At 41.2% G+C, this 24,967-nt stretch overlaps 1 protein-coding gene across 1 annotated transcript in view; it reads left to right on the top strand.

Annotated features, from left to right (window-relative positions):
• The window catches only part of XKR4 (XK related 4), a 322,820-nt gene extending 320,781 nt beyond the window's left edge, over positions 1–2,039 (top strand). Inside the window, exon 3 of the mRNA XM_049700608.1 lies at positions 536–2,039. Coding sequence (XP_049556565.1) covers positions 536–1,482 — 947 coding nt within the window. The 3' untranslated portion in view covers positions 1,483–2,039. The remainder of the gene's footprint in view (positions 1–535) is intronic.
• Positions 2,040–24,967: the final 22,928 nt, after the last annotated feature.

Consider the following 24,967-nt stretch of genomic DNA (forward strand, 5'->3'; position numbering starts at 1 on the left):
CAGAAAGGTGAACCAACTAGCCCCTCAAGTTTCCTGTCATTATTTGTCCCTTTCAATCACAGAATCTCAAAGCTGACAGGGAGCCCTGGAGATCATTCACTTTCTGAATGAGGACGCCAATTTAAATGATTGTCCAAAGTCATGCAGGTCATAAGTGGCAAAGATGAAATAGCAACCAAGTTCTGTCTACCTCCCATCCACAGTTATATTCCCGCCAGACAAAAGGACCTCCCTAGTCTCTTTACACCGAATACACAGAAAGCTAACACCCGTCCCATCTTCAGCCCCAGGCTCCATGCTGGTCCCCAGGAGCACTCCCATTAGCCTCATGTCTTGTCCATATAGTTGGGGCCCCTTAGAGGACAGATCCTAGGACCCCCATCTGAGTGTCTGGTCCAGCTAAAACTCAGAGAAATGAAGAGCTTTGCTGTGGTAGAAGCTAGCCTGCCCCGAGCCCCCAGCCCCACGTGGCTTCTTTCCAGGGACGACACTGCATCTCGCTTTTGACAGCCTGTCTTCCTGCTTGCCTTTGCAGGTTTCACAGCGGCCGCCTCCCTCGTGTCCTTGGCTTGGGCCTTGGCCTCCTACCAGAAGGCCCTCCGGGACTCTCGTGATGACAAGAAGCCCATCAGCTACATGGCCGTGGTCCTCCAGTTCTGCTGGCAATTCTTCACCATCGCGGCCAGGGTCATCACCTTCGCGCTCTTCGCCTCGGTTTTCCAGCTCTACTTTGGGATCTTCATCGTCCTTCACTGGTGCGTCATGACCTTCTGGATCGTCCACTGTGAGACAGAGTTCTGTATCACCAAATGGGAAGAGATCGTGTTCGACATGGTGGTGGGGATCATCTACATCTTCAGCTGGTTCAACGTCAAGGAGGGCAGGACACGCTGCCGGCTCTTCATTTACTATTTTGTGATCCTTGTGGAAAACACGGCCTTGAGTGCCCTCTGGTACCTCTACAAGGCTCCCCAGATCGCGGACGCGTTTGCCATCCCAGCGCTGTGTGTGGTATTCAGCAGCTTTTTAACTGGCGTCGTTTTTATGCTGATGTATTATGCCTTCTTTCACCCCAACGGACCCAGACTCGGGCGGTCCCCAAGTTGTGCTTGTGGGGACCCCGCCGCTGCCTTCACGCCGTCTCCAGAAGTGGCCACGAGCGCCCTGCGGTCCCTCTCCAACACCCGCAGCGTGGCCGGCGACCGCGACCAGAAATTCGCAGAGCGGGACGGGTGCGTGCCTGTGTTTCAGGTGAGACCCACGGCCCCGTCCACCCCGTCCTCTCGCCCACCACGGATTGAAGAATCTGTCATTAAAATTGACCTGTTCAGGAATAGGTACCCAGCGTGGGAGAGACACGTCTTGGACCGAAGCCTCCGAAAGGCCATTTTAGCCTTTGAAGGTTCCCCGTCGCCTCCGAGGCTGCAGTACAAAGACGATGCTCTCATCCAGGAACGGCTGGAGTACGAAACCACCCTGTAAAGCAAGAGGGCTTGGAGGGGCCGCAAGCTCCAGACCCAGGGGTGACAGCCGGGTCGCGGCGATAATGAAACTCCGCCCTGGAGTAGGGCAGCGAGCTGTGCCGGTCGCAGTCTGACCATCATCAGGATGCGTGTCTGGCCCTCCATCAGCTGACAGCCTGCTGCTGGCCTCCTTGGAAAAAGCAGCCCAGAGACCCTACTGCTCCATCTGAAGGGAACAGGCCAGCTCAGTAGGACCCCTTGTTGCCACCAACCCCTCCTGCCCCGCCTTTCAGCACATCCACCTGAGGGTACTATTATTATGGGAAATGTTGCCTCCGATCAGTAGGGTGTTTGGATGGAGTTAACTGATCTTTGCATAAAAATATACTGAGTCATACACACGTGTACACACACACTAACACACACACACACACACACACACACACCGATCCTGTCAAAATAGCTTAGGTGATTTCTTTTGATGCAAAGCTGTGATTCCCACGGGAATATAAAAGCAAAGAGAGAGAAAACATATTCCTCAAGACTCCAGAAAAAAAAAAAAAAGAAAAAAGTAAAGCTTAGAAAGAATGCATAAACCATTCTCACGTGAAAACCAATCCCATGCGTGAAAAGCCTATCCAATGGACAGAAAACCCAAGTGTGTTTACGCATGTATTAGAATTGATGGAATGGTTCGTTTTCAACACGTCAGGATTTTTTTTCATTTTAAATTTTCCGTTGAGAACGTCTTTCATGACAGATACCCCACGCAGCCCATGGCTGGCTTTGGACGAGACCAAGGAGCTAGATACCTTGGGGATGAAAGTTCACTGATAATCAGGATGCAGTATTCAATTGCCAAAATTTGATAAAACCACGAAGAGGAAGCGGGAGAAAAAGGCAAAACGAGCGTCTGATTTCCCGGCCTGTGCAGCTCACACGGGAAGGTCGAGGCAGAGCGGAGGGAGAGCCGGGCTGTGCTCAGGTCCAGGAGTGGAGGCTGTGCGTGAGTGCGGAGAGGCCGGATTCCAGAACACGCCACGCCACACCCTTCTAGTGCCAAACACCGTCCAGCACGGGACTGACGGGGACGCCCTGAAGGGCTGAGCACGAGGCGTGAGCCCCACGAAAGCGGAAGAGAGCACGAACAGTCAAGTTCTTCGCTGTGTACAGACTCCCCCCTCCCCCATCCAAGGTCAAAGTGGTGTGTCTTTTAGAGGCTTTGGGACACATTTTAGTAAGTATGAGCAGACAGATGCAGTGAATATGCTATAAGAAAACCCTTCTGAACCGATTGAGGGCTTATCACTAGATCCAGCTAAGATTCGTATTTGAGTCCTTTGTAAAGTCGCACTCTTACAACAAGCTTCTGGGTTTTAAATACCTCCGTCCAACAAGTAAACGTTCCCCACTTTCTGTTCCCAGCGTCCCCCAGTCATGGTGCTTTTTGTTGCATTAAAAGTGCCGGTCAAACTTTGATAGTATTTTTTTATAGTTGGTGCAGAGTGGAATAACTCATGGATTATTTCAATATTTTTGTAATAAAAAAATATAGGGTATACATATAAGCATCATCACTTTTTTTATAGACCTGGAATCGTTTAAAATACTTTAAGCATCATAGTTACTTGGGATGTCAGAAACTGGTCCACAGATCCCATCAACCTGCCTCGGCAGGTTAAGAACATGCGTCTCTTGCAAGATCACCCTACTTTGCCATGTTGGTGCCCCCAGGAACCTGGCCAAGGGTGCTATCAGAATATCAGGGGACAAGAGAATCAGCTTAACTAGAAAGGGCTTGTCAAGACTGGCCAATGTTTCCCAGGAAATCAAAGATGTAAGTGATTACTTTCTTCCATCTGTTATGACAAACCTGACCACAGTGGAAGATGTCTTAAACTTCCTTCCCTGGTTTTATATTAACCCAACCGATATACTAAATATTAGTCAAGTCACTTAAAAAAAAAATCAGTGTAACATATTCAGTTTTTTGGACTGTCCAATTAACTTTAAATAGTCAAGGTCTAGAGCCACCAGCTGTAATGGGTGTATCCTACAGAGACCGCTGTCCCTATGATGACACCCACAGGAAGTGACAGAGGGCTCGACCTAGGACTTCCTTTGGTACAAAGCCCCAAAGCAATGTTTTAAAAAATGGATGATTTTTATCAGTAGACATATTTTCCTAGTACTCCATGATTTGATCCTTCAAGCAAGAGTCCACTAAAAGATAATAGCCTTTTGTTTGGATGTGAAAACATTATCTAGTCACCAGTAGAGGCCCAGGAAGATGCTCTTCTTGTCAGCAGTTAGTGAAAACATCCCACCCCCAACTGTAGAAGGAAAAACATGATTATAATGGCAGATTCTTCACTTTGGTGCCGAACCACGAGTCACTAGCTTCATTAATTAATGATCTTTGGAAATTGAATTGCTCAGTTGAACTCTACCTTTGATTCCACGAGTAAATAATAGATTATAATAATGTCAGTCAACAAACACAACAGACCCCATCACTCTTCAATCATGTAAGTCCTAAATTATTTCTCAACTTGATCCTTCATTTAACAAGTCAAGAGTCAAAATAAGTGCTGTGTGGCTAAAAATGTGACGTACTGTGCTTTGTCTTGGAGGTGAGAATGCAGTCAGGAGGGTGCAAGTAAGAAGTTTGAATTTTTCAGTGATTTCCCAAATACTGTAAATACTCTGTTATCCAGCATACTTGAAGATTTTGATGTTTTAGTCAAAAATTCTTGTGACGGCAATGACACCTCCACCATGTTATAAATTACACACTTTCTCAAGATTACAAACAAGAACAAAAACATTTTTACTTCCAAGGAGAATCATGACTTAATCTTGCTTCCATGATTCCTAAAGTGCCGCATTGCCATCAGACTGTGTGGTGATGAGAACGTGTATTAGTTTCTAGATCCACCGATAACAGAGAGTTTAAAGTATCAGGATTTAAAGAGACATTGTCAACATACAAAGGAACAAAGTTTGATTTTCATATGTATAGCTTAGTTCTTCCTAAGATTTTATTTTCAATTTACCATTACAACGTCCACTCCACAGAGAGTAACTCAAGAATCCAAAAAGAGCCAGCCGTGGTTAGCATACGAATGGGAAACGCTGGATTCTTTATCTGTGGGTTCCAACTAACTTCCTGGGCTGGGTCTACTTGGGTCCCCTGTAGGGGGTGAGGGGTCCGTTCTTAGTGCTTGATCTTTGCATAGGACCATGAAATTTTCTAAAAGAAAATATTATAAATTTTTTTCACTTCTAAATTAGCATTTCTCAACAAAACCTTATTTGAAATGAAGGACCATATGTATCTTAACCACACTGAGACTTTAAGTATTTGTGTGGAAGAAAAAAAATTTTTTTCTCCATGTAAGTCAAAGTTTGATCCCCCAAAATGACTATGTCCTTTAAATCTTCTCCTATTTCCATTGTCCTACTTAACTATATACTATCTAGTTCAGTAACCTTGACTTTGCGGACACTTTGTTCCTATTCCTTTATGATATTGCTGTGAACACGACAAATGAAATAAATTTTCCTACTGACATAGCAAGAATATGCAATTCAAGTATTAGCAAAAGAGAAAATACAAAGATAATCTGAAGATAAAATACATTGAAGTATTTATACTTAATTTCTAAATGCCCAATTCCTTTGGCTCTATGAATAAATGAAGTAATTAAACCAATGAAAAGTGAATAGGAATAATTGAAAGCTCAATGACTTTTTAAAGAAATATTGTATATACGTGTGTATGGTATGGATAACAGATACATATTACATATAATACACGCACACACACACACAACTAAAGTAACAGATGAAAAGAGTAAAGTATATACTGCCCCTTTCATGCATATCAATTGGTATATTATTGACACGTGAACTTATAGATTAAAAGCTTTTTCCCCAGCTCCTTTTTGGCATCAGCCCAAGCGTAGAGCCCATGTGTCTGTAAGACATCAGGACACTTGTGAACTTTGGTTGGAAATACCTAGATATAATTTAGCACTTTTAGCTTGTATGAATTTTCCCCCCCTCAAGGATCTCATCTTTTTTTTTTTTTTTTGCGGTACGCGGGCCTCTCACTGCTGTGGCCTCTCCCGTTACGGAGCACAGGCTCCGGACACGCAGGCTCAGCGGCCACGGCTCACGCGCCCAGCCGCTCTGCCGCATGTGGGATCTTCCCGGACCGGGGCACGAACCCGCGTCCCCTGCATCGGCAGGCAGACTCTCAACCACTGTCATTTCAAAGTTTCTTTCTCTGAACAGATTGAATGGAGCAAAGAAAACCTCTGGTGTCCTTAGCAGGATTATGTAAGGTTACATATTTGCCTTTAAGTGTACCAAATGCCATTGAGTGGAAACAAGCTCTGACATGATGTTTGGACAAGAATCCAGAAATTTCTTTTCTATTGAACCATTTTTGAGACTGCATTCTGACGAGTCTTTGCCCTTAGCCATTACTGTTTCTCATCATTACTGGATGAGTTGCCTGCGTTTATATGTTTCTAAGGAGAATTCCTTAAAGCCTTTTAAAAATAGCTCAGGCTGTCTTTCAGAAAAATAGCTCAGAGGATGGTTGATGTGCGTGGTGGAAACACGGCAGGACTGAGGTGGTCGTTTCTCTAATTTCAGGGATGGAGGCAAATCAACTCATGTTCATTTATCTTCAGCAACCCAATGTCACTTTTGAAAACAATCAAAATGATGGCTTCTGCCAGTTTGTGACTCATAACACCCTTTCTCCCCAACTGAAGCAGGAGCCTTGCAAAATGGCTAAGGATGGGCCATTTCCCTCAATCACCCCCACCCCACCTCCGTTTCCCAGTTTCTGGTCCCGCTCTGTATCAGGCTGTGAAACGATCTTGACCGTTGGGTGCCACCTCCTCTCCTCACCGGGGCAGGTCGCACTGTCTACGGCAGAGGGCTCCCTGTGGACATACATCCTGTCCAGTGGCTGTCCTAAAAATGGGCACACGGGAAGATGCAATAAGAGTTTGTGATCAACAGCCTCCAAAGTAAAACTCTGCGGCACGTGGGTGAAATTGTATAAAAACACGATATGCCATTTAATTTTGCTCATTGTAGCAATTAGGCGCGAGCTCGCACGACAGCAGAAAGCCAAATGGAGGAAGTGGCAAACAGCCTTTTACCCGCAGAAACGAGGGGTTCAGGCGCTCCCCCTTCAGTGTTGGAGGCATCATGTTGTTTTGCCATCCATCTGAAGCTCTTTCTCTAGATCTCGTAAGAAAAAACAATCAGATGCTTTGTAATATTGCATGCAGTGATCTAGCGCAGAAATGTAAAACTTTAACCTTTTGTGGGCCTATGTTCTGCTAAATAAGGGGTCAGTTAATGTCTAATTTCTTTGCTAAAATCGTTGCCATAATATACTGACACAAGTCAGAAACACTGACTGAATCAAATTTTTGCTTTGATTATTCCCCCCACCCCCGAAGACTTTACGCCGTTCATTTCCCCATACGGATGGTAGCTGACTGTGCCCGAGACTATCGTGTGCCTGGGCTGTGCTAACCAGCTTTATCTATGTGATCTCATCCGCTCCTCAAGGCCATCTATGAATTAAGCACCATTTACAGGTGACAAAATTTAAGCTCAGAGACACTAAACCAGCCAAGTGTCGCTCCCACAGCTAGGAAACACTGGAGCTGAGAGTTGCACACAGCTTGTCATGACTTCTAATGACTACAAATCTTTCTAGAAAACCAAGGAATAGTTTCCCACCAAAATCTCTTCCTGACTGGGCAAGGTCTCTGGAGAAACAAAAACATGGTCTGATGATCAAATTTTTCAAAGAAAATTCCATTTAAAAGTCAAATATGTCCTTCAAAATGAAAAGTTAAAAATAAAAAAGTCAGTGATGAGAAACAGAAGTCTCTATCATCTGTCACTGAATTTTACTGCAACTCCCTAATTCAGAGTAGGCAGATAAGTGCTTGTCTTCCATTCCAGACAATTGTCCCTCCCACCCCCATGGCCCTACTTTGCACTAAAGTAAGTGATAAATATAAATGAACCAATGGTTCTTTTCTTGTATTCTCTACATGTACGCTACTGTCATCCAGTTAGGCAGAGTAAAAAATAGCTAAACCCCACTACTTACCTTGACCCTCTGACTAGGAAAGAAAAAAAAAAAAAAAAGGAGAGCGAGAGAAAGGAAGGAAGAAAGATGGATCTAACAAATCTTTGAGTGACATTCTTTTCATATTATAAGATAATTCTATTCCATTGCAATAATGTCCCCTAAATTTTATTTAATGTCTTGCAAGTCACAAAATTTAATACTTATGAGGATTATTATACCACTAGTGGAACCATCATATAAATCTGGGAACCTCATCTGAGATGGAAAGATTGCATACAAAAAATATAGCAAACATTTACCAAATATAGGTTGAGTTGGATTATAAAATAATGTATGTGTCCTCTCCCTCCTCAGCTTAGATGTTACGCATCTGGGGTGTACAGGATGACAGAGTTGTGACCCAACCAAAGATGTTGTTGTGTAGGCAGCCGTGTGTGTGTTTCTTGAATTTGTGCTAAAAAGGTAGCCAACAATAAACCAAAAATGTTCTCAACCCTGGTGTTTATTTAAACCAATAGATACAGGGATCAGTCTGAATTTAGCATATTAAAAATACAAGCAATCTTCTATCTTCTGACTTGGATACGATTTAAGCAGACCTTTATGAAGTTAGGTGAAGTTAGGAGTCACTAATTTTTATAGAAAATAGCATCTAAACGAGATCTCAGTGTTCCTTGAGAGCACTTCTTTTAGAGATGAGCGCAACTGGGACCCAAAGAGACCGGGCATTTTTTATCGTCAGCATTCCTTCAGTCACTCATCTGTCACACGTGATCTATATGACTGGCATCGCCAAGCAATACACAGTCACATGCAAAAGGGATTCCACATTCCAGCAGCTCACACTTTGGTTATTGGGAGCAGAAGAAGCGTCTGCTGACTTCAGCTCTAATGCTTTCTGCTCCACCACACGGCTTCTCTTTTTAATGTCTATATTTAATTCTATACTAGAGCAATAAAGAAACATAAGCTTTTCCAAGGTTGTGTTATGTAAGCCTCGCAATACACAATTAGCACACATAATGGCAAACATAAGGTAATGATATAAAGATAAATCAACAATGGATGACAGCCTATAAAAAGAAAAGTAGTTTTGTAATTTGTTTTTATGCCTCTCCAACACTAGGTACATTTAAATCAAGGCCAAAGCAACAAAAAAATCGATACATTCTTTGGCACAAAGTATTTGACTCTAAACAATCATCTCTGCATTAACTTTGGAAATATTCCTGAGAATTTCTTTTAAGAAGAGACATGAAATTAGGATGCCTCTGAGATGTCTGAGAATTTTTCTAATAGACACTTCTCTGATCTTCAGGAAGCATCCTTTATGAGCACATATGATACTTTTTTGTCCCGGTCGCCATTCTGGTTTTTAATGGAGTGGTTCTGTCTGGCCACAGAGGAATTTCAAAGAGGGACGGTCAGGTAGACAGAATCAGGATATGTAGTGAGGTAGCCGGAAATCCCACTCTGGACAGTGCAAATGGGACATGTGGGTTTATAAAAGATCCCCCTTCCCCATGATCAGTAGAGAATCATTGCAAAAATATCTCTCTGTGGACAAAAGTTAGATGTCCTAGTAGATTTCCCCAGAACATAGCCTGCAGCATATGCATTATTTAGGAATAACAAATTTCCAGACATAAACCTCAGTTATTGCAACCTGAGGGGTTGTTCTGAAGCCCTGCTCCACATGCCCAGAAGAGATGCCTCACCTTTCAGGAGTCGGGACAGCCACTGCCCCATCCCGTGAAGACACATGCTCACGTGGTACCCAATCCAATTCCCTCCAGCAATACGGCCCAGAGTGATTGGCTTCCCACAGATGTAAAGAGCATCTTATTTAAACATGTCTATTAACTTGCATAACTAATTTTCTCTGAGTGAAATAATTCTGGTCAGGGAATCCTATAAACCCATAGGTCCTCTACGGAGTAAAAGGAGAGAGAGAAGGAAGCATATTAATTTTTATGAGCACAGAATACAACACCAAGAATTCCTTGGTGAATCCCATGAAGCATCAGTAAAAGAGCTGACCTGATAGTAATGCTAAGTCAGAGCCCTGATTTCTCAGTTCCTGCCACCATTAGTGGTTCATTATGATGACTGCCACCGTTTCAGCTGTGGTACCAGACAAGAAGAGTACAGTTACTGATAATGATGTTTGCAGGGAAAGATCATATTTAACAAAACAGATCAACATCAAAACTAATCAACTTGATAAGCAAATATTACCAGCAGAATACCAGCACAAAATTCTCTCGTGCTCTTATTGAAGCCTGCCACCTACTCTGTTATTAGAATTTCAGAAAATGTAAGGTTTCATGTTTTTATTTTACTTCCATCTACCAAATTAAGCTGGTGGCCATCTCCCCTCTCTCTTGCTTGATTTTCATTCAAATGGAACTAATCAAATTCTTACTTCACGTAGGTGCTACAAATACTAACAAATGGAGATGTGTTTAAGCTAATTTCATTGGACTGTTCTAGTGGCAGTCTGATATACAGTTATATCAAATCAACACTCAATTATTTCAAATTAATTCATCTATCGAAACAAGTTCTAAAACATTCTTAAGTGTTTTGAAAATACATTTTGGGTTTCTATCATTGTAAGAAATTCCTGTTTTGATTACAAGCCAGTAGAATGCATCTTAGTCAACACTGACATTTTAATCCATTGTGGTGAGCCCTCGAGTTTGGGTGCTGGGTACCTCTGTGATAACTTAACAATTAACCTTCCACCTGTGGCTTTCTATTTGTGTTGCTCAGAGTTCTTATTCTATCCAAGTTGTGAGCGATTACACGTCATCCTGTAACCGAAGGAGATCTGTCAGCTGGTCAAAGAATTGTCATTTCTTATCTTCCTTTCAAAGAGCTAAAATATTCAACCCCCCTTATTAACCTTTCTAAGATATTGTACCTAGAAAAAGAAATGAATCTCTGAAGTATGTCTTGAAAGCCTGGGCTGAAACATTTTCCTTGGTCTGAATCAGAGTTTTGGAGCTCTCTGAAAAGAAAGCAATCTCTCCTGCCTTGAGGAAGGGGAAGGGGGCTGAGAAGATCCAGCCACACCAGAAACTCGAGCCTCAGCTTCCACAAACCTGCATACTGCTGGTGCTATAGATTCCCTTCTTGTTTTTACAGAAACATCTCGGAATTTGTCAAGCTTTACTGAAGGTGATTTGCATTAATGAATTCAACAGACCCTTTAATCTTGCAAATTCTTGACTTGTAAGATTGTAGCCAAGCTATTGCAAGGGGAAATGAATCAGTTAGTGGAAAGGAGCCCTGGTTTAGGGCGGTGATGTGCCCAGGCCTGGAGAGAAAGACCTCTGTGAAGTAGCGCACTCAGGAATTCCTGCTTCCTGCTTTGTCATTCATGCTATGCATATCCACCCGCTTCATTTGTTTTTGCCGGTAAGCACAGCTTTGAAAAAAGAGAAAAAAGTCAATGGATTCCTGGGGGCTTTCACATCTCAGGGTACTGGGTTATGGAGGCTCGCCTTAAATGGATACAAATCTACCGGTGTTTGGAAATGAGAAAAAACTCATGGTCATCTGTGTAATGATTGATCCGTCTGAGTACAGGTTCTGCTCTTCGTTTCTTGAGAGTACCATTGTCAGCATTGTAATAACCAATCTATAAACGTTGAATCTATAATTCAATTTCAGAGGTAAAACCTGCATGGATATAGCTATTGAGTAATTTGATTCCTGCCTTCCTAGGTGGTGACATTGCCAGTTTCAGACTGAGAGACATTTGTATGTGGACTTGGCTCTCCTGTTGCTTCTGAGATCCTGCAGAACCTTGGTTAGGAGCTCTGAGATCACCGAGCGGACATTCTCAGCACCTGAGTGTTCACTTAAAAGTAAACAGGCGATCTCATACTTAAAAATCATGGTTCTTTTCCACTTACTTCGCTGTTTTTAAGGAAAGGTTTGAGCTGCAAGGTAAGAATAAATGGACTTCAGTTCACAGTTTCAGAGTCTGCAAGAGAGTCAGGCATCCCTATGTTGCTATAAAGTTTTCTGTCTAACCTTTCCGTATAACAGTTTTAGGAGTTAACACTAGAAGAATTGAGTGAAAGTCTTCAGATGTATCTGGTAAACAATCTAACAGAAAAAGAAGAAGCAGGGATGCTTTTTGTGTGTGTTCCAGAGGTGTTTCTGCTTCATAAAGGGCCATCTCAGTGACAGTCTCCAAGATGTACCATGAGGTACCAAGTGAGAGTTCCAGTTATAGGCACCAGGATTGTCCTGCATGCCCTGCTTTGGCAAAGTCATTTTTCAGAACTAGCTCTAGACACAAGCCCTGAAATGTAACGGTAAACAGTGGCCTACCACCATGTAACTTATTTTCAATTGCAAGGCAATGAAAACTAACAAGAAGACGTTGTGAATTTCCTGATCTCCAAAGCCCAAAAAAAGGCACAAAGATCCTCTGTGTTGTTCAATAAGTTGGTTGGCTGTGGGGACATAGGAGCAATAAACCACCCTGTAAAACAAGGCTCCTGAGTAAGAGTGACCGTGAGAGGTGTCGGAACAGAAGGTTTCTATAGCTGTAGAGGTGCTGGTATGGGGACTGAAGAGCAAACCTGTCAGTGGCTCATCAGGAATATTTGCCGCTTTGTAGAGCAGAGGTTCGAGGTGGCCCCTGCCACTCCACGGCTATGACAATAGATGCGTCCACTTATGAAAGGGCAAGGCATGGCTGAAGTGGAAGGACAGAGATGACATCAGTGGCTCTGTGTCTGCGACTAACTCTGTCCCTAAGGGGACTCTCCCCCTTGACAATTTTCCTTGGTCATTGGCCGGTTCGATGCTAGCTGGCTCTGCATGCCAAGGGCTTCTGATGGATTACAAAATGAGATATTTTAAGGTATAGTAAGTACTCTTGCTTGTAAAACATGACCGTTGAATCATCCCTCATTTTAACAGCAGTGAGATTCAGGGTGACCATGGCCTTACTCATCATCCCATTGTAAGTATACATCATGACATCCCAAGAACCTCTGTGTTCAAATCCACTAAACTGGGTTTACAAATTTATTAGTTGAATCATTTCAACATATTTTAGATCTTGATTCTGCCGTCACCTAGTCTGTGTCTCTATCCCCAAATAGCGAAAAGAATTCTGGTGAGAATGCTTTTCAGAATAATGGAAGTGAAAAAAGGTGAACAATGAAGCAATTTTTCAACGGAGACAAAACCACCAGACCATTGACGGCCCGAAAGCCCTGATTTTTCCTCGAGACTAAGTTTCTTTTCATTTGGGGGATTTCAACATTTGAATTTTCCAAATGACTGCTGAACCCTCTTCACTAAACAGAAGTAGACGCTATGGCATTATTAAAAAATAAAGACTGTCCACGCAAATGCAAATATCCCAACAAAAAGTAAAGAAGTAGGTCACTCAAGGAGGGAATTTGGTCTTCGCGATGTCAAACATCTGGATAGTTGGGGAAATCCAGATGTTTGAATCCTCGTTTTCCATCTGGTTGTCTGGTGTTGTCTAGATAGACAGAAAATGCTCAGGTGTTGTAGGTAATGGAATTTAACCTTCTTGTGCATTAATCTATTGCCGGTGATATTCTGCTGCTAAAAATCTCTTTGTTGTGCAAAGGGAAATAAATAACGCAGAGCCAATGCTATTTGATTTTTATTTACTTTCGGCAAACGTGTGGAGGGGAGAGGTTTGGGAGGCTGTCGTGGGTGTATTGGGAGGCGCTTTGGTCACAGACCTCCTGCAGAGCAACAGTTCTGGAGGTCTGCCTCTCTGCTCCTGCCTGGCAAGGAGCCTTGTTATTCAGACGTTTTCCGTCTTTTATAATTTTATAATTGCTCCTCTGCTTTTCACACATGCTTAATCCTTCACAACGTCTGCCTGACAGAACCATCCAAGGGAAATACAAATTTGTGGCTGTTTTATTGTTCAAATAGGAAGTTTAGATTTTAAGGATTTCTTAGACCTTTTAAGCATAAACTTATAAACTATAGTCGGTTCCTGTATCCGAGGGTTCCGTATCCAAGGATACAGAGGGAGGACCACGATAAGGGACTTGAGCATCCTCGGGTTTTGGTATCCGAGGCAGTCCTGGAAGCAATCCCCTGTGGATGCCCAGGGTTGACCTTACTTACTACAGTTATTTCATGGTGAATTTCATGGTGTCAACAGAAGCAAAAGCTGTCTTTCCCAAGTTAAACAAAACACATAATTGTTTTGGTTTGCTTTATTGATGTCATTCCAATTGCCAAGAACTAACTGCTTATCACTTTGGAATATTCGTGTTTTCTTTGTAGTCACGGGAACAAAAAGAAAAAGATCACATCAAAGGGAAATTCACCTTCCAGAAGGGAAGTTTGGGATAGTCTTAGGACTTTCGTGCTGGTAATTATTGGAGGGCGTTTCGTCTGATTTGGCTTTGGATTGATGAGCGCGTGTACTTCCTCAATTGTGTGCGTACATCGTCATTCTTCTGAAGCTGGTCCAAATTCAGACCCATTCCTTTCAAAGTGCGCTTATGCTGCAGAATGAAATCCGAGGCACTGTTCAGTCTGCACACGGAGCCCTGAGAGTGTTCAGCTGTGCAAAGACCGTGAGAGCATTTCCAGAGAAAACCGCAATAGTTAGTAGGTTCTTAGGTAATGTTTGTGCTGAATTCTGCCTGGGGTGCCAAGTTACAACACCTGCATGGGGTAGGCGGTCCCTTCCTTGTCGTGTCCCCACTCCCATCAGATGCAGAAGTTTCCCCAAATCAAGTGGGTCCTCCACCTGGTGCCACAAGGGCCTCCAGCCCCCCGGGTCGTTGCTCTGTGCTTTGTAAATGCTCCTTGGAGGGTGGTCTTGGAGAGCTGCGACCCCCAGGTGCATGTGTGCACACCAATCTAGCTTGGATTTGCCTTTCTTCTTCCCTGAGATGTGTACTTCACTAAGTCCTTTTCCACCTCTTTTTCCCTTCATGTAATTGACAGAATGTTCAAGTCCAAGGTTTAGGCGAATTGGCCACAAAGAGGCAACAATCGGTCAGTAAGCCACAAAAACACTGCGCATTTTTTCAGTTATCTTTTCCTATGTGGTAATTAAACGGAATTTATGGTTTAGGAGAAACCCAAAAATCCCTGTGTTGAATATCATGATTGTTTTAAATACACTTAAGTATATTCTATGAAACAGATTCCTTTTACACTATGGCATAGATTCTTTCCCGGGAACAAAGACACAGAGGGGTTGGTCCAGTGATGGGGACACAGGGTCGGGGAATCTGAGTGCCCGGCATCCTCATCTTTGGCCATAGTTTTCTCACATGTGAAAGAAAGATGATATTTATCTACTTACCTCGTAGCCGTGTTGGGAAGATTAGTTAGAGTTCAAACAGTGCTTTGACACCCCGTCACTAGTATTAGCACAAAGGAGAACCTCATGGCCGGGAGGGATTAGGCTTTGGAGGCAGGTGGAGGCGGGTTAGAAACAGAGCAGCAATAACTCACCGAGCAAAGGCTCTGACTATTCTTGATCACTTAATAAAAGCAAAACTTTTTCTTCAAAAGTCTATGTAGAACTTCTTTTTAATTATAAGCTTTTTAATGAGAAAATTAACTCTTTTCATACAAACATTGAGAATGGGAATTTTCCTCTTAACCAAAGTAAATTTTACCAAATATTTATCAAATGTATCCAGAAAACTTGGCTCCTTCTGACGCCTAAAAAGTGGGCACCCCGGATCCCAAGCTATGCTTTCCAGAACGCTTGCGTGACACCTGATTCAGTACTAATGATTAGCAAGTGGTGCTCTGAAACCCACTACCAGGAGGGAATTTTTTTTTTTTTTTTTTTGCGGTACGCGGGCCTCTCACTGTTGTGGCCTCTCTCGTTGCGGAGCACAGGCTCCGGACGCGCAGGCTCAGCGGCCATGGCTCACGGGCCCAGCCGCTCCGCGGCATGTGGGATCTTCCCGGACCGGGGCACGAACCCGCGTCCCCTGCATCGGCACGCGGACTCTCAACCACTGCGCCGCCAGGGAAGCCCCAGGAGGGAAAATTTTAATAGATATTATTGAGATTAGATTTTGTGTTGTTTACAATGAGATTCTTTCTCATCCCTAAGAGGACACATGTCTCCCTTTAAAACCCAATAAAAAAATCTAAAGCCTTATTTCTTCCCGAACTCTTGAGTTGATTTATTTTCAGATTATAAATATATTTTACATATTTCAGAGAAGTGTTTGTTTACACAAGGGCTTCAGCTGTACATGGATACACGTCTATTCTTACACGTACACAGATGTGAGTACTTTCCAGAGCAGAGGAGATGGTAGGGAAACCACCACAGAGAACATCCTGTGCAACTTCCTGCCAAAGTAACCTGTTTTCTCTTAAATATTTAGTCCTGAGAAGAGCTAGTGTGAAGTAATATGATTTGTCATTTTTGAGTCAGAGAGGCAGTATTGTAAAATGTTATTTATGGGAATATACCCAGGAAACAATACTGACAATGCAGAACATGTTTTAATGATGTGACTTCATGAGGGAAAGTTGTTGTACATAAATATTATCATTGTGCCCTTATTGAATAACCATATTTCTTTGCAAAAAAAAAAAAAAAGCATGCTCTTAAAAATATGAAATAGGGTTTCAGAAGGTTCACCAGATAAGTGGGTTTAAAATCACGTTGTGCCTGGAGCTGACATAACATACGTATTCAACAGAATCTCTTCTGGATTCTAAAATCTTGTGGCCAGTGGTACATCCAAGGCTTAAAATTTCAGACTGGTTAAACATTTCTAATGCATGGTGTTAAGCTTTCTGAAGCATGAATTTAACCTAGGCAATTATCTGACCCATTAAAAAAAAATTATGTTGCCACATCAGACTTAAGGATCATTTTGGTGGTGTCGTTGTTCTTTTGGTTTTGGTTTTGTGGGGTTTTTAGACTCAAAATATGATTATAGAAAGTGAGTCAAAATAATTTGGATTTCTCTGGCTTTTTTTTTTTTTCCAGTTCCTAGCATCAAAACCTTTTCAACCAAAAGTGCGGTGAAATATCCTTGTTGCTATGAAGGGAAATATCTATGTCTTTCCTTTGTTTATGCACAAGAAAACTGAGGTTGACTGGCCTTGGTGCAAGGACCTGGAAATAAGATGGGGTGAGGCAGCTTTCCAGGTGGATGGGCTGGGAGGAAAGGAGGTAAGTGGGCAGAATAAGTCATTGGGAGATTTCACCACAAGGGTACAAAATAGAATCCAAAGGGGTTAGAGCTGACCGTTCTTCAAAATGGTAGAATCTAAATTCTAGACTTAAAAACAAATGGAGACGTTATTAGATATAAGCTGTATATCTAATCACTGGCGAAAAGGGGATTTGAATGCCCCACACATTTCACTCCTTTTAAGACTTCCCAGCCCCACATGAAACTCGCCAGCGTCCTCCCTGAAAATAAGAGACTCTTTTAGAAAAACTAGTTTCTGGCAAAGATAAATCTGATTATACTGCTGTGGATCAGTCATTATGTCCTCATCTCGTATGATGCTTTTCAAATGTAGCTGTCAACTTTCATGGCTACTTCCGGTTAACCTTCTATCCCGTAAACAAAGAGAAGAAAACACATGGAAAATTCTGTTTTGCTCAAAAGGAATGTCTCCCAACTTGTTTATATCCATTCTTATCCTTGGCATGTTATTATCATAAAACTCCTTTCATATCTAGATGGTACCAGATATAGGTAAAAAAGGAAGTTTTCGGTCAATTGCTTATTGAATGTCCACCTGAAGCCTCTCTTTAGGCTGGAAGAGGGGATGTTGCGTGAGAATTTTGCCTCTGCTAGATCACTCCTGCATTTCTACTTAGTTAACAGAGAGCTCAGTGACCTGGAGAGAGATAAAGATGATGGATATGCAAATAGGCTTTCCCATTCTCAGAACAAGGAGGGCAGCCAATAAGCCAGACATTTCCTCCCCCTTTGAAACCAAATAATACTTTGAATTTAGGGCTAAAGAGAAAAACGTCATAAAAGTATAAGAGTGAAATCATCCTTCCTATTGATTTTTCTCTGTTCCTACTAAATACTTTTTACAGTTTAGATCAAAATTTCTAGTAACGATAATGTCCTGATATGTTATAGCTTTGCAGAAATAGGGAAAGCATGAATTATAAAATTACTGGGGATATAGACTTCATCTGTACTGACATCCTGCCAAGCAAATTAGAAACATATACCACTACCACTAATATTTTGGTTTCATTAATAATATCCAGCAGGAAAGTAGAAGCATTTAGGTCAGCGTTAAACCAATGCACAATGGAAACCTGCTTCCAAACAAGCAAGGATTTTTGCTACTGACATTTGTTCTTCATCCTCCAGTTATTTTAAGTAAATAAGTTTCACATCTAACTACCTCAGCTACTGTTTTATTTTGAAACATGAAATTATGCACTTTGTAACCAATACGTTTTTTCCTTTAAAATTCCAAAAGGATACTTGGTGCAAAGCAATTTTCAAAAAGTTCGTATATGATGTAAGTAACCCAGCCTCAAGAGGTGGTACTTCATTTTGTTCGTTTCTAAGTTCGAGTGCGGGTGAAATCCTTGTTTCCATTCAACACCAAGAGAAGCTGCTCTATATTTGCTTAATTTGCCTTAAATATTCTGTGCTCCTTTCCCAGCTCAATTTTTCCGTTGTTTTTGTTTTGAATCTATCTATCTCTGGAAAGAAAATGTACCAGGTGGGAGGTGAACAGCCAACTGATGAGAATGGTCCATCATTTCTCGGTGCCCCGTTGTCAACTCTCTGCATGACCTTCCAAGTGTGGGAAATGACCATTCCTGTGCTTCCCTCTCCCTTGACCAATACAGAAGTAAGGTCTGAGAGACCCCGTGCGTGTGTTCAGGGAATGGAGTCGACATTCCCCGCCCCGCCCCCAGCACAAGCTCATTGCCTGGACCTGAAGGATAACCTTGGCAGTTCTTCTGCTTTTGCTTTGTAAACACTGTACAAATGTATTTGGAATTTTATTTGAAATGAAGAATTAAACTAGTTATTAAATTTTTTTCCTTCCTGTAAATATCTATATTCAAATTCCATGTATCCAAACATTCCTTTAGCGTTCGGATCGTAAGAGTGTCTTTATTGGCTGGAAGCCACTGTCTCCGGACACGGTCTCCACCTGCTGTAGTTGAAAGCACAGTGTGTGGAGTATTTGATGTACTGCAGTACCATCTTTATTTTGGTCTGTTAAGTAAGTTGCAATTTGTGATGAAACGAAGTGGAAGTAGTGCTTCATAATGAACAGATTTCCTTGGTTACATGATTTTTCTTGTAAAACTTAAAAAAAAAAAGAAGAAAACTTGAAATTTTATATATTTGGATTTTGTAGATTTTTTTTTTTATTTTATTGCAACACAAGGTACCAAAATCATTAAATAAAGTACACTGTGGTCATTTTAACAGAAGTCTGAGTTCCTGATTCTTTCTAAGTCTAAGAAGAGAGCAGGACACTGTGGGTCTAAGATGAGAAAGTAGAGGAAGGCCACGTTCACGGGCATAGTCTCCTGACAATGTGATTTAAACCTGAGAATAAATAGCTGAGTTTTATCAAATCTGAAATAAATTTAAAATGGAATTATATCAGTTTCTAGGATATGTTTCACTTATTCATTTTATTTCTGAAAAGTGCTAAAGAATGTTTCTCTAGAACCACTATGAAAGCAAAAAGATGTTTCAGGCCACAAAGGGGCTTAAAAATGTAAATAATTTGTTTAAACATTAATAAAAGGAAAAACTGTCAATGAACGAAAGTACTTTTTAAAAAGATAACATTTCTAAGTGCCTGATTCGTTTTACAAAATTAGGGCTTATGCTATACATAATTGTATTTCTTAAAATATTCTAATTTTTTAAAGAAATGTTCTATTTTCTGTACAATTGGGTGAGCATCCTACTGGTTTATAGAAGCCTTTCTTAAAATGTTTAAAAGGGGCTGTAGCATAAGCTCTGACTATGTGTGTAGAAACTGCTATACATAACAAATAAGAACAAATTTCAAAACTTTTAGAAGGAACAAAACCATGAAAAAAGATTGTCAAGAATTCACTTGTTTCTTTTTTTTTTTTATTAAACTATAGTTGCTTTACAATGTTGAGTTAGTTTCTGCTGTATAGCAAAGTGAGTCAGTTATACATATACATAGATCCACTCTTTTTTAGATTTCCTTTCCATCTAGGTCACCACAGAGCATTGAGTTCCCTGTGCTATACAGTAGGTTCTCATTAGTTATCTATTTTATATATAGTAGTGGGTATATGTCGATCCCAATCTCCCAGTTTATGCCTCTCCCCCTTCCCCCCTTGGTAACCATAAGTTTGTTCTCTACGTCTGTAACTCGATTTCTGCTTTGCAAATAAGTTCATCTGTACCATTTTTCTAGACTTCACTAATTATTAGAGAAATGCGAATCAAAAACTACAATGAGGTATCGCTTGTTTCTTTTTTAGAGTAATTTATCAGAGTTTTCTTTATTCCTGACTATAGTCATAACACATGCTAAATGTAAATACTTGAAGCCCACCATTCTGAAGTACCTGTTTCCAGTCTTTTTGTAAGCATTTGTAGTTTTTACATTGTGATTTTAACAACTATTTTTGAAAATCACAACCATTTGACATGCATGGTATTGGGGTTATAAATATGAATAAAACACATTTTCTTCTTAAAGAATACAGTCTAGTGGGGAAATGAGTCCAAAAACACTAATTATTATACTATTTGTTAGTAAAAGCAAAAGTAGAGACCTGCCCAGGCTCTTATGGGAGTATCTAATTCAGCCTGCAGGGGAGCAGACCGGGAGTCACACCATGGAAGGAGCCTGGATCCCTGAATAAGTCCCCACCCCACCCTGGCAGAACCAAAATGGACACGAGCAAAACATGAACTTCTACTGGGTTGGGCAACTGACATTTGGGGTTGTTTGCTACTTTCTGCTTTTAAGGAGCATTCCGTGGACTAGTGATGTACGATTAGTTCAACCATGGGATGATTAATTCAACTCTCTCTACCTGTGGTCCACAATCAAGGAGAAAAAGAAATGGCTATTTGTCTGTTTTTTTCATATTCTCTACAATGAATAAGTGTTGTTATTATAATCTGAAAACCGATGAAATTTATATTTAAGGGGAGATTTTTTTAAAAAGAAAAACACACCATACTCCTGAATTAGAAAACTTAATTTAGTAAGGAATGCAATTTGCCTCTAATTAATCTAGAAACACAATACAACTCCAAACAAAGCCCCAAAGATGTTTTATAAAACTTGACTAAATGATTATAAAGTTTATGGAGGAATAAAAACACTAGAATAACCAAATAGTTTGTTTTTAAATGTGTATTGATGGAGGTTTGCCCTCCCAACCTATTATAAGTTGCAATAACCATAAGAGTTTACTACCAGCACAAGAATACATTTAAAAGTCCAGAAACAGAATCTGTACATATAATATAAATGAATTTAATATGTGATCATTTAAAATCAGTAGAAAAAGGACGGCCTCTTCCACAGATGGTCTTAGGATAACCAGCTCCCCACTAGGGACACCTCCTACACAAAATCAGATTGTATAGATGAAAGATAAAATTGTAGAAAAACACAACTATGAAACTAGTATATTAATATCACCTGAGGTGGGAAATATTTTCTAAATTTTATTCCAAATGAGAGAGAGAGAGAGATTATAATCAATAAGAATGTAGGCTACAGTGATATAGATAAATAGATGATAGATAGATTTCCATTACTTCCCTTAAAGGAGAAATACAAATGTCCAAAAATCACCTGAAAAAAATCTTGAACCTACTAGGCTGGACAAACATCCTACAATGTATACACAATGATGTTCGTAGAGGAAAAATTGGAAATAACTGAAAAACAAGCAATAAGAAATCAAATAAACTATGGTACATTCTTATAGTGAGATACTCTGTAACAACTAAAAATAATAAATACTCTAAAAGTATCTTTATTGTATTAAATAACAATATTGGGAAAGGTGGGGTCAGGATAAATTAGGAGTTTGGGATTAACAGACACACACCACTACATATAAAATAGGTAACCAACAAGGACCTACTGTATGGCACAGGGAACTATACTCAATATTTTATAATAACCTATAAGGGAAAAGAATCTGAAAAAGTATATATATATATATATATATATATATATATATATAACCGAATCACTTTGCTGTACACCTGAAACTAACACAACATTGTAAATCAACTATACTTGAATTTTTTTAAGTTTAAAAAAAATTTTTTTAAACAATATTCATTGTTAAAACTTCATTTTGAAAGTAAAGAACAAAGAAACAAAAGTCTTGGCAAACGATAAACGAAAGTGCAGGAGTGCAATAGAACACGAAGCAAAGGCTGGTCTAACGAGCAAAGGACATTGCAGGGAAGAGAACTGGCCATAGGTGAACAGGCAGCTACCTGACGACAGTCTCGTCTGACACACCAGTTGATCAGTGAGTATGAAATTGGCAGCTCTGCTAGGTGTGAATTGAATTTATTTGACAGATTTTTGAAAAAGATGTAACCATGGAGGGCAGTGATTGAAAGTTCCTCTGAAGAATTTGTACCTGGAGCTGGTTTATAAAAAGTGATTGGGTTTGGAGAGACTTTAGGAAAAGGCTGTGTTTTTCAGTCAAAGTCCATATGAAAAAAGACAGGCAATGAGAAATGGCCACCTTGAACACACGTGCAGGAACCCAGGACGGCTGAAGGGGTCTGGCAAAGAAACCACTCGTGGTTACTCAATAGGCCAAGAGTATCGCAGCGCGTACTCCATGCCACAGCATCTCAGTGGAGTTTAAGAGAAACAAAAGCCAACAGTTGTCTGAACAATTTAATTGAGCCAGTGCTGTCTTTAAAATCCTCCTCTACTCATTTCCAGGCAATTCCCTTATCTTTTCTCCATGTATGACCAAGCCTGGTCCACCCTGATCCTTCACATAACTGAGGCCCTTGCTGCCTTTCTATCTCACAGACAAAATAATAAACTTAAACCCTGACTCTCCTGAAAATCAAAATCTACTGTATTTACAACCATCCTAACCACTGTCTGAAAGAGACATCCTCCATGTTTTCTGAGGGCTTAAGTCCCACCTGTGTTTTTTAGTTCCGTGACTTTTAACTTCACTTATAGGCTGCCCCTCTGTTTATCCTCCCATGTCTTTCCTGTCTTTTCTGAGATCTATTTCATCCTGTCTACCATGGTGCTGTGATCACCCAAGCCAAAACGCCAAACCCAGATGTCTGCCCCTCCTTCCCTCTCTCTCCCTGACTCATCATCCCGTCTCCCCCTTGTGTTCCGTCCTTGAGTGAAGAATTTACAAATTTAACATGATTCATTCGAAAGTAGAAAAGGTGTCAATTCCTTCAGAGTAAGGACCACATCATATTTTGGCTGTGACTGAATGAACAAACAAACATTACTGTAGATACATTCATTAAATTCTTGGCCCCTAACTTTTCTCATCTGAAGGATGGTGGTTATGATAGTGGTAGAGATACCACATAGAAAGCAGCTAGCCCAGTGGACAGCAATAAATAAGAGATGTTACTGCTACTGGATTAACTCTGGGAAATGTAAATAAGTAGCCATCCCCAAGTTCAGTGGCCTTTTTGTTCTTCCTACTATTTGACTTTTCCCAGCTGCATTTGACACCGCTGGGCGTTTCCTTCTTAAGACTCACAGGTGTGACTCCCGCCAAGTCTTCTCCATCTTTCTGTGTGGCCCCTTCCTCTCTCTTACGTCTCTTCCTCCTCTGCCCACACTTCACCATGGTGATTCTTGGGTATCACCGCCTCCTTTCTTGTTCTAATCCAATCCACGTAGAAACCAGAACAGTCTTTCTAAAATGCAAATTGGATCGAGCTGTTGCCATTACACTTCAGTAGTTCATCGGTGCCCTTAAGATAACCTTCAAACACCTATGGCTTAGAAGGCCCTACATAGTCTAGATGTGGGTAACTCTGTCTGGTTCATCCCTTGTGACTCTCTTTCCTGGTTGTGTTCTAGCCTCAAAGTTCTCTCACTTTCCCAAACCACTCTCTGCCTGGAGCTCTTCCAGCCCCTTTAACCTTTCCTGCTTCTCAACGCCTTTAATCTCAGCTTCCCTGCACACTCGGTCCAGGGTTGCGAGAGCTCCCACTGCATCTTGTCCTGCCTCCAGAACATTTGGCCTCAGGATTGTATATTTTTTTGTTACCTCCCCAAAAGTGTTTAAGCATAACAATGTCAGGTACCATGTTTGTCTTGGTGACTGCAGCATGCCCAGTGCCTCACAGAGGGCCAGACACACAGGACACAGAGAAATGTCAACACCCAGTTGCTGATTCACGTTTTTATTTTAATCCTGTTTGGGGGATGCTAGAGAGATCATGAGAGCCCATGATGAGCATTCAGCTTTCAGCGAATAAGGAATAGAGTCTGGTTTTCACACGCCCTGGACTCTTTGAGGCTGAGAGTAGCCTCAAACATGCTCATCATGGATGAATATTTGCATCTTTGTCAGCTCAGCCTGCTATAACAGAATCCCACAGACTGGGTGGCTTGAACAACAGACATTTATTCCTCAACAGTTCTGGAAGCCGTAAGCCCAAGGTGCCAGCAGTTCGGGTTCCTGGTGAGAAGCCACTTCCTGCACCTACATGGCTACCCTCTCCCTGTGTGCCCACCTGGCCTTTCCTCAGTCAGAGAGAGAAAGAAATCAGGCTCTCCGGTCTCTTCTTACAAGGGCTCTAATCCCATCTTGAGGACCCCAGGCTCATGAGCTATCCCATCTCCAAATACCATCACACTAGGGATTAAGCCTTCACTGTATGAATTTTGAGAGAGACATAATTCAGTCCATAGCAGTCTATAACAGCCTTCCTTCCCCAAATCTGAAAATTTATTCTCTTTTAAATGAACTTATTAAATACATAACATTTTTACAGATTCCTTTAGATGAATACTTCCTTGGGGGCACTGCAGCGATGGGCAGTTGCTGAAAAACTAAAGTCTTTGTTGATTTCTGAGATAATGAATGCAGTTGTTAACCTTGTCTTTAACAAGAAAAGAAATTTAGGGCAATTAGGAAGTAACAAAGTCTTTGCCAAAAGCAGCAATTGATTTTTTTTTTTTTAAGCACGTAAAAGAACGCCCTGGAAATGTCGTAACAGGCACTGGTTCTGTGTTTTGGAGTTGCTGATCCACATAAATGTTTTCTCCCCACTCCTTTCCATTCCCAGAACCTACGTGTTTCAGTGTCTGGTAATGTAACGCAGCCACATGCGGCAAAGAGCGGTTCTTTTACTCTATGTATCAG

Source organism: Orcinus orca, chromosome 17 (genome assembly GCF_937001465.1).
Source record: "Orcinus orca chromosome 17, mOrcOrc1.1, whole genome shotgun sequence".
NCBI classification, from domain to species: Eukaryota; Metazoa; Chordata; class Mammalia; order Artiodactyla; family Delphinidae; genus Orcinus; species Orcinus orca.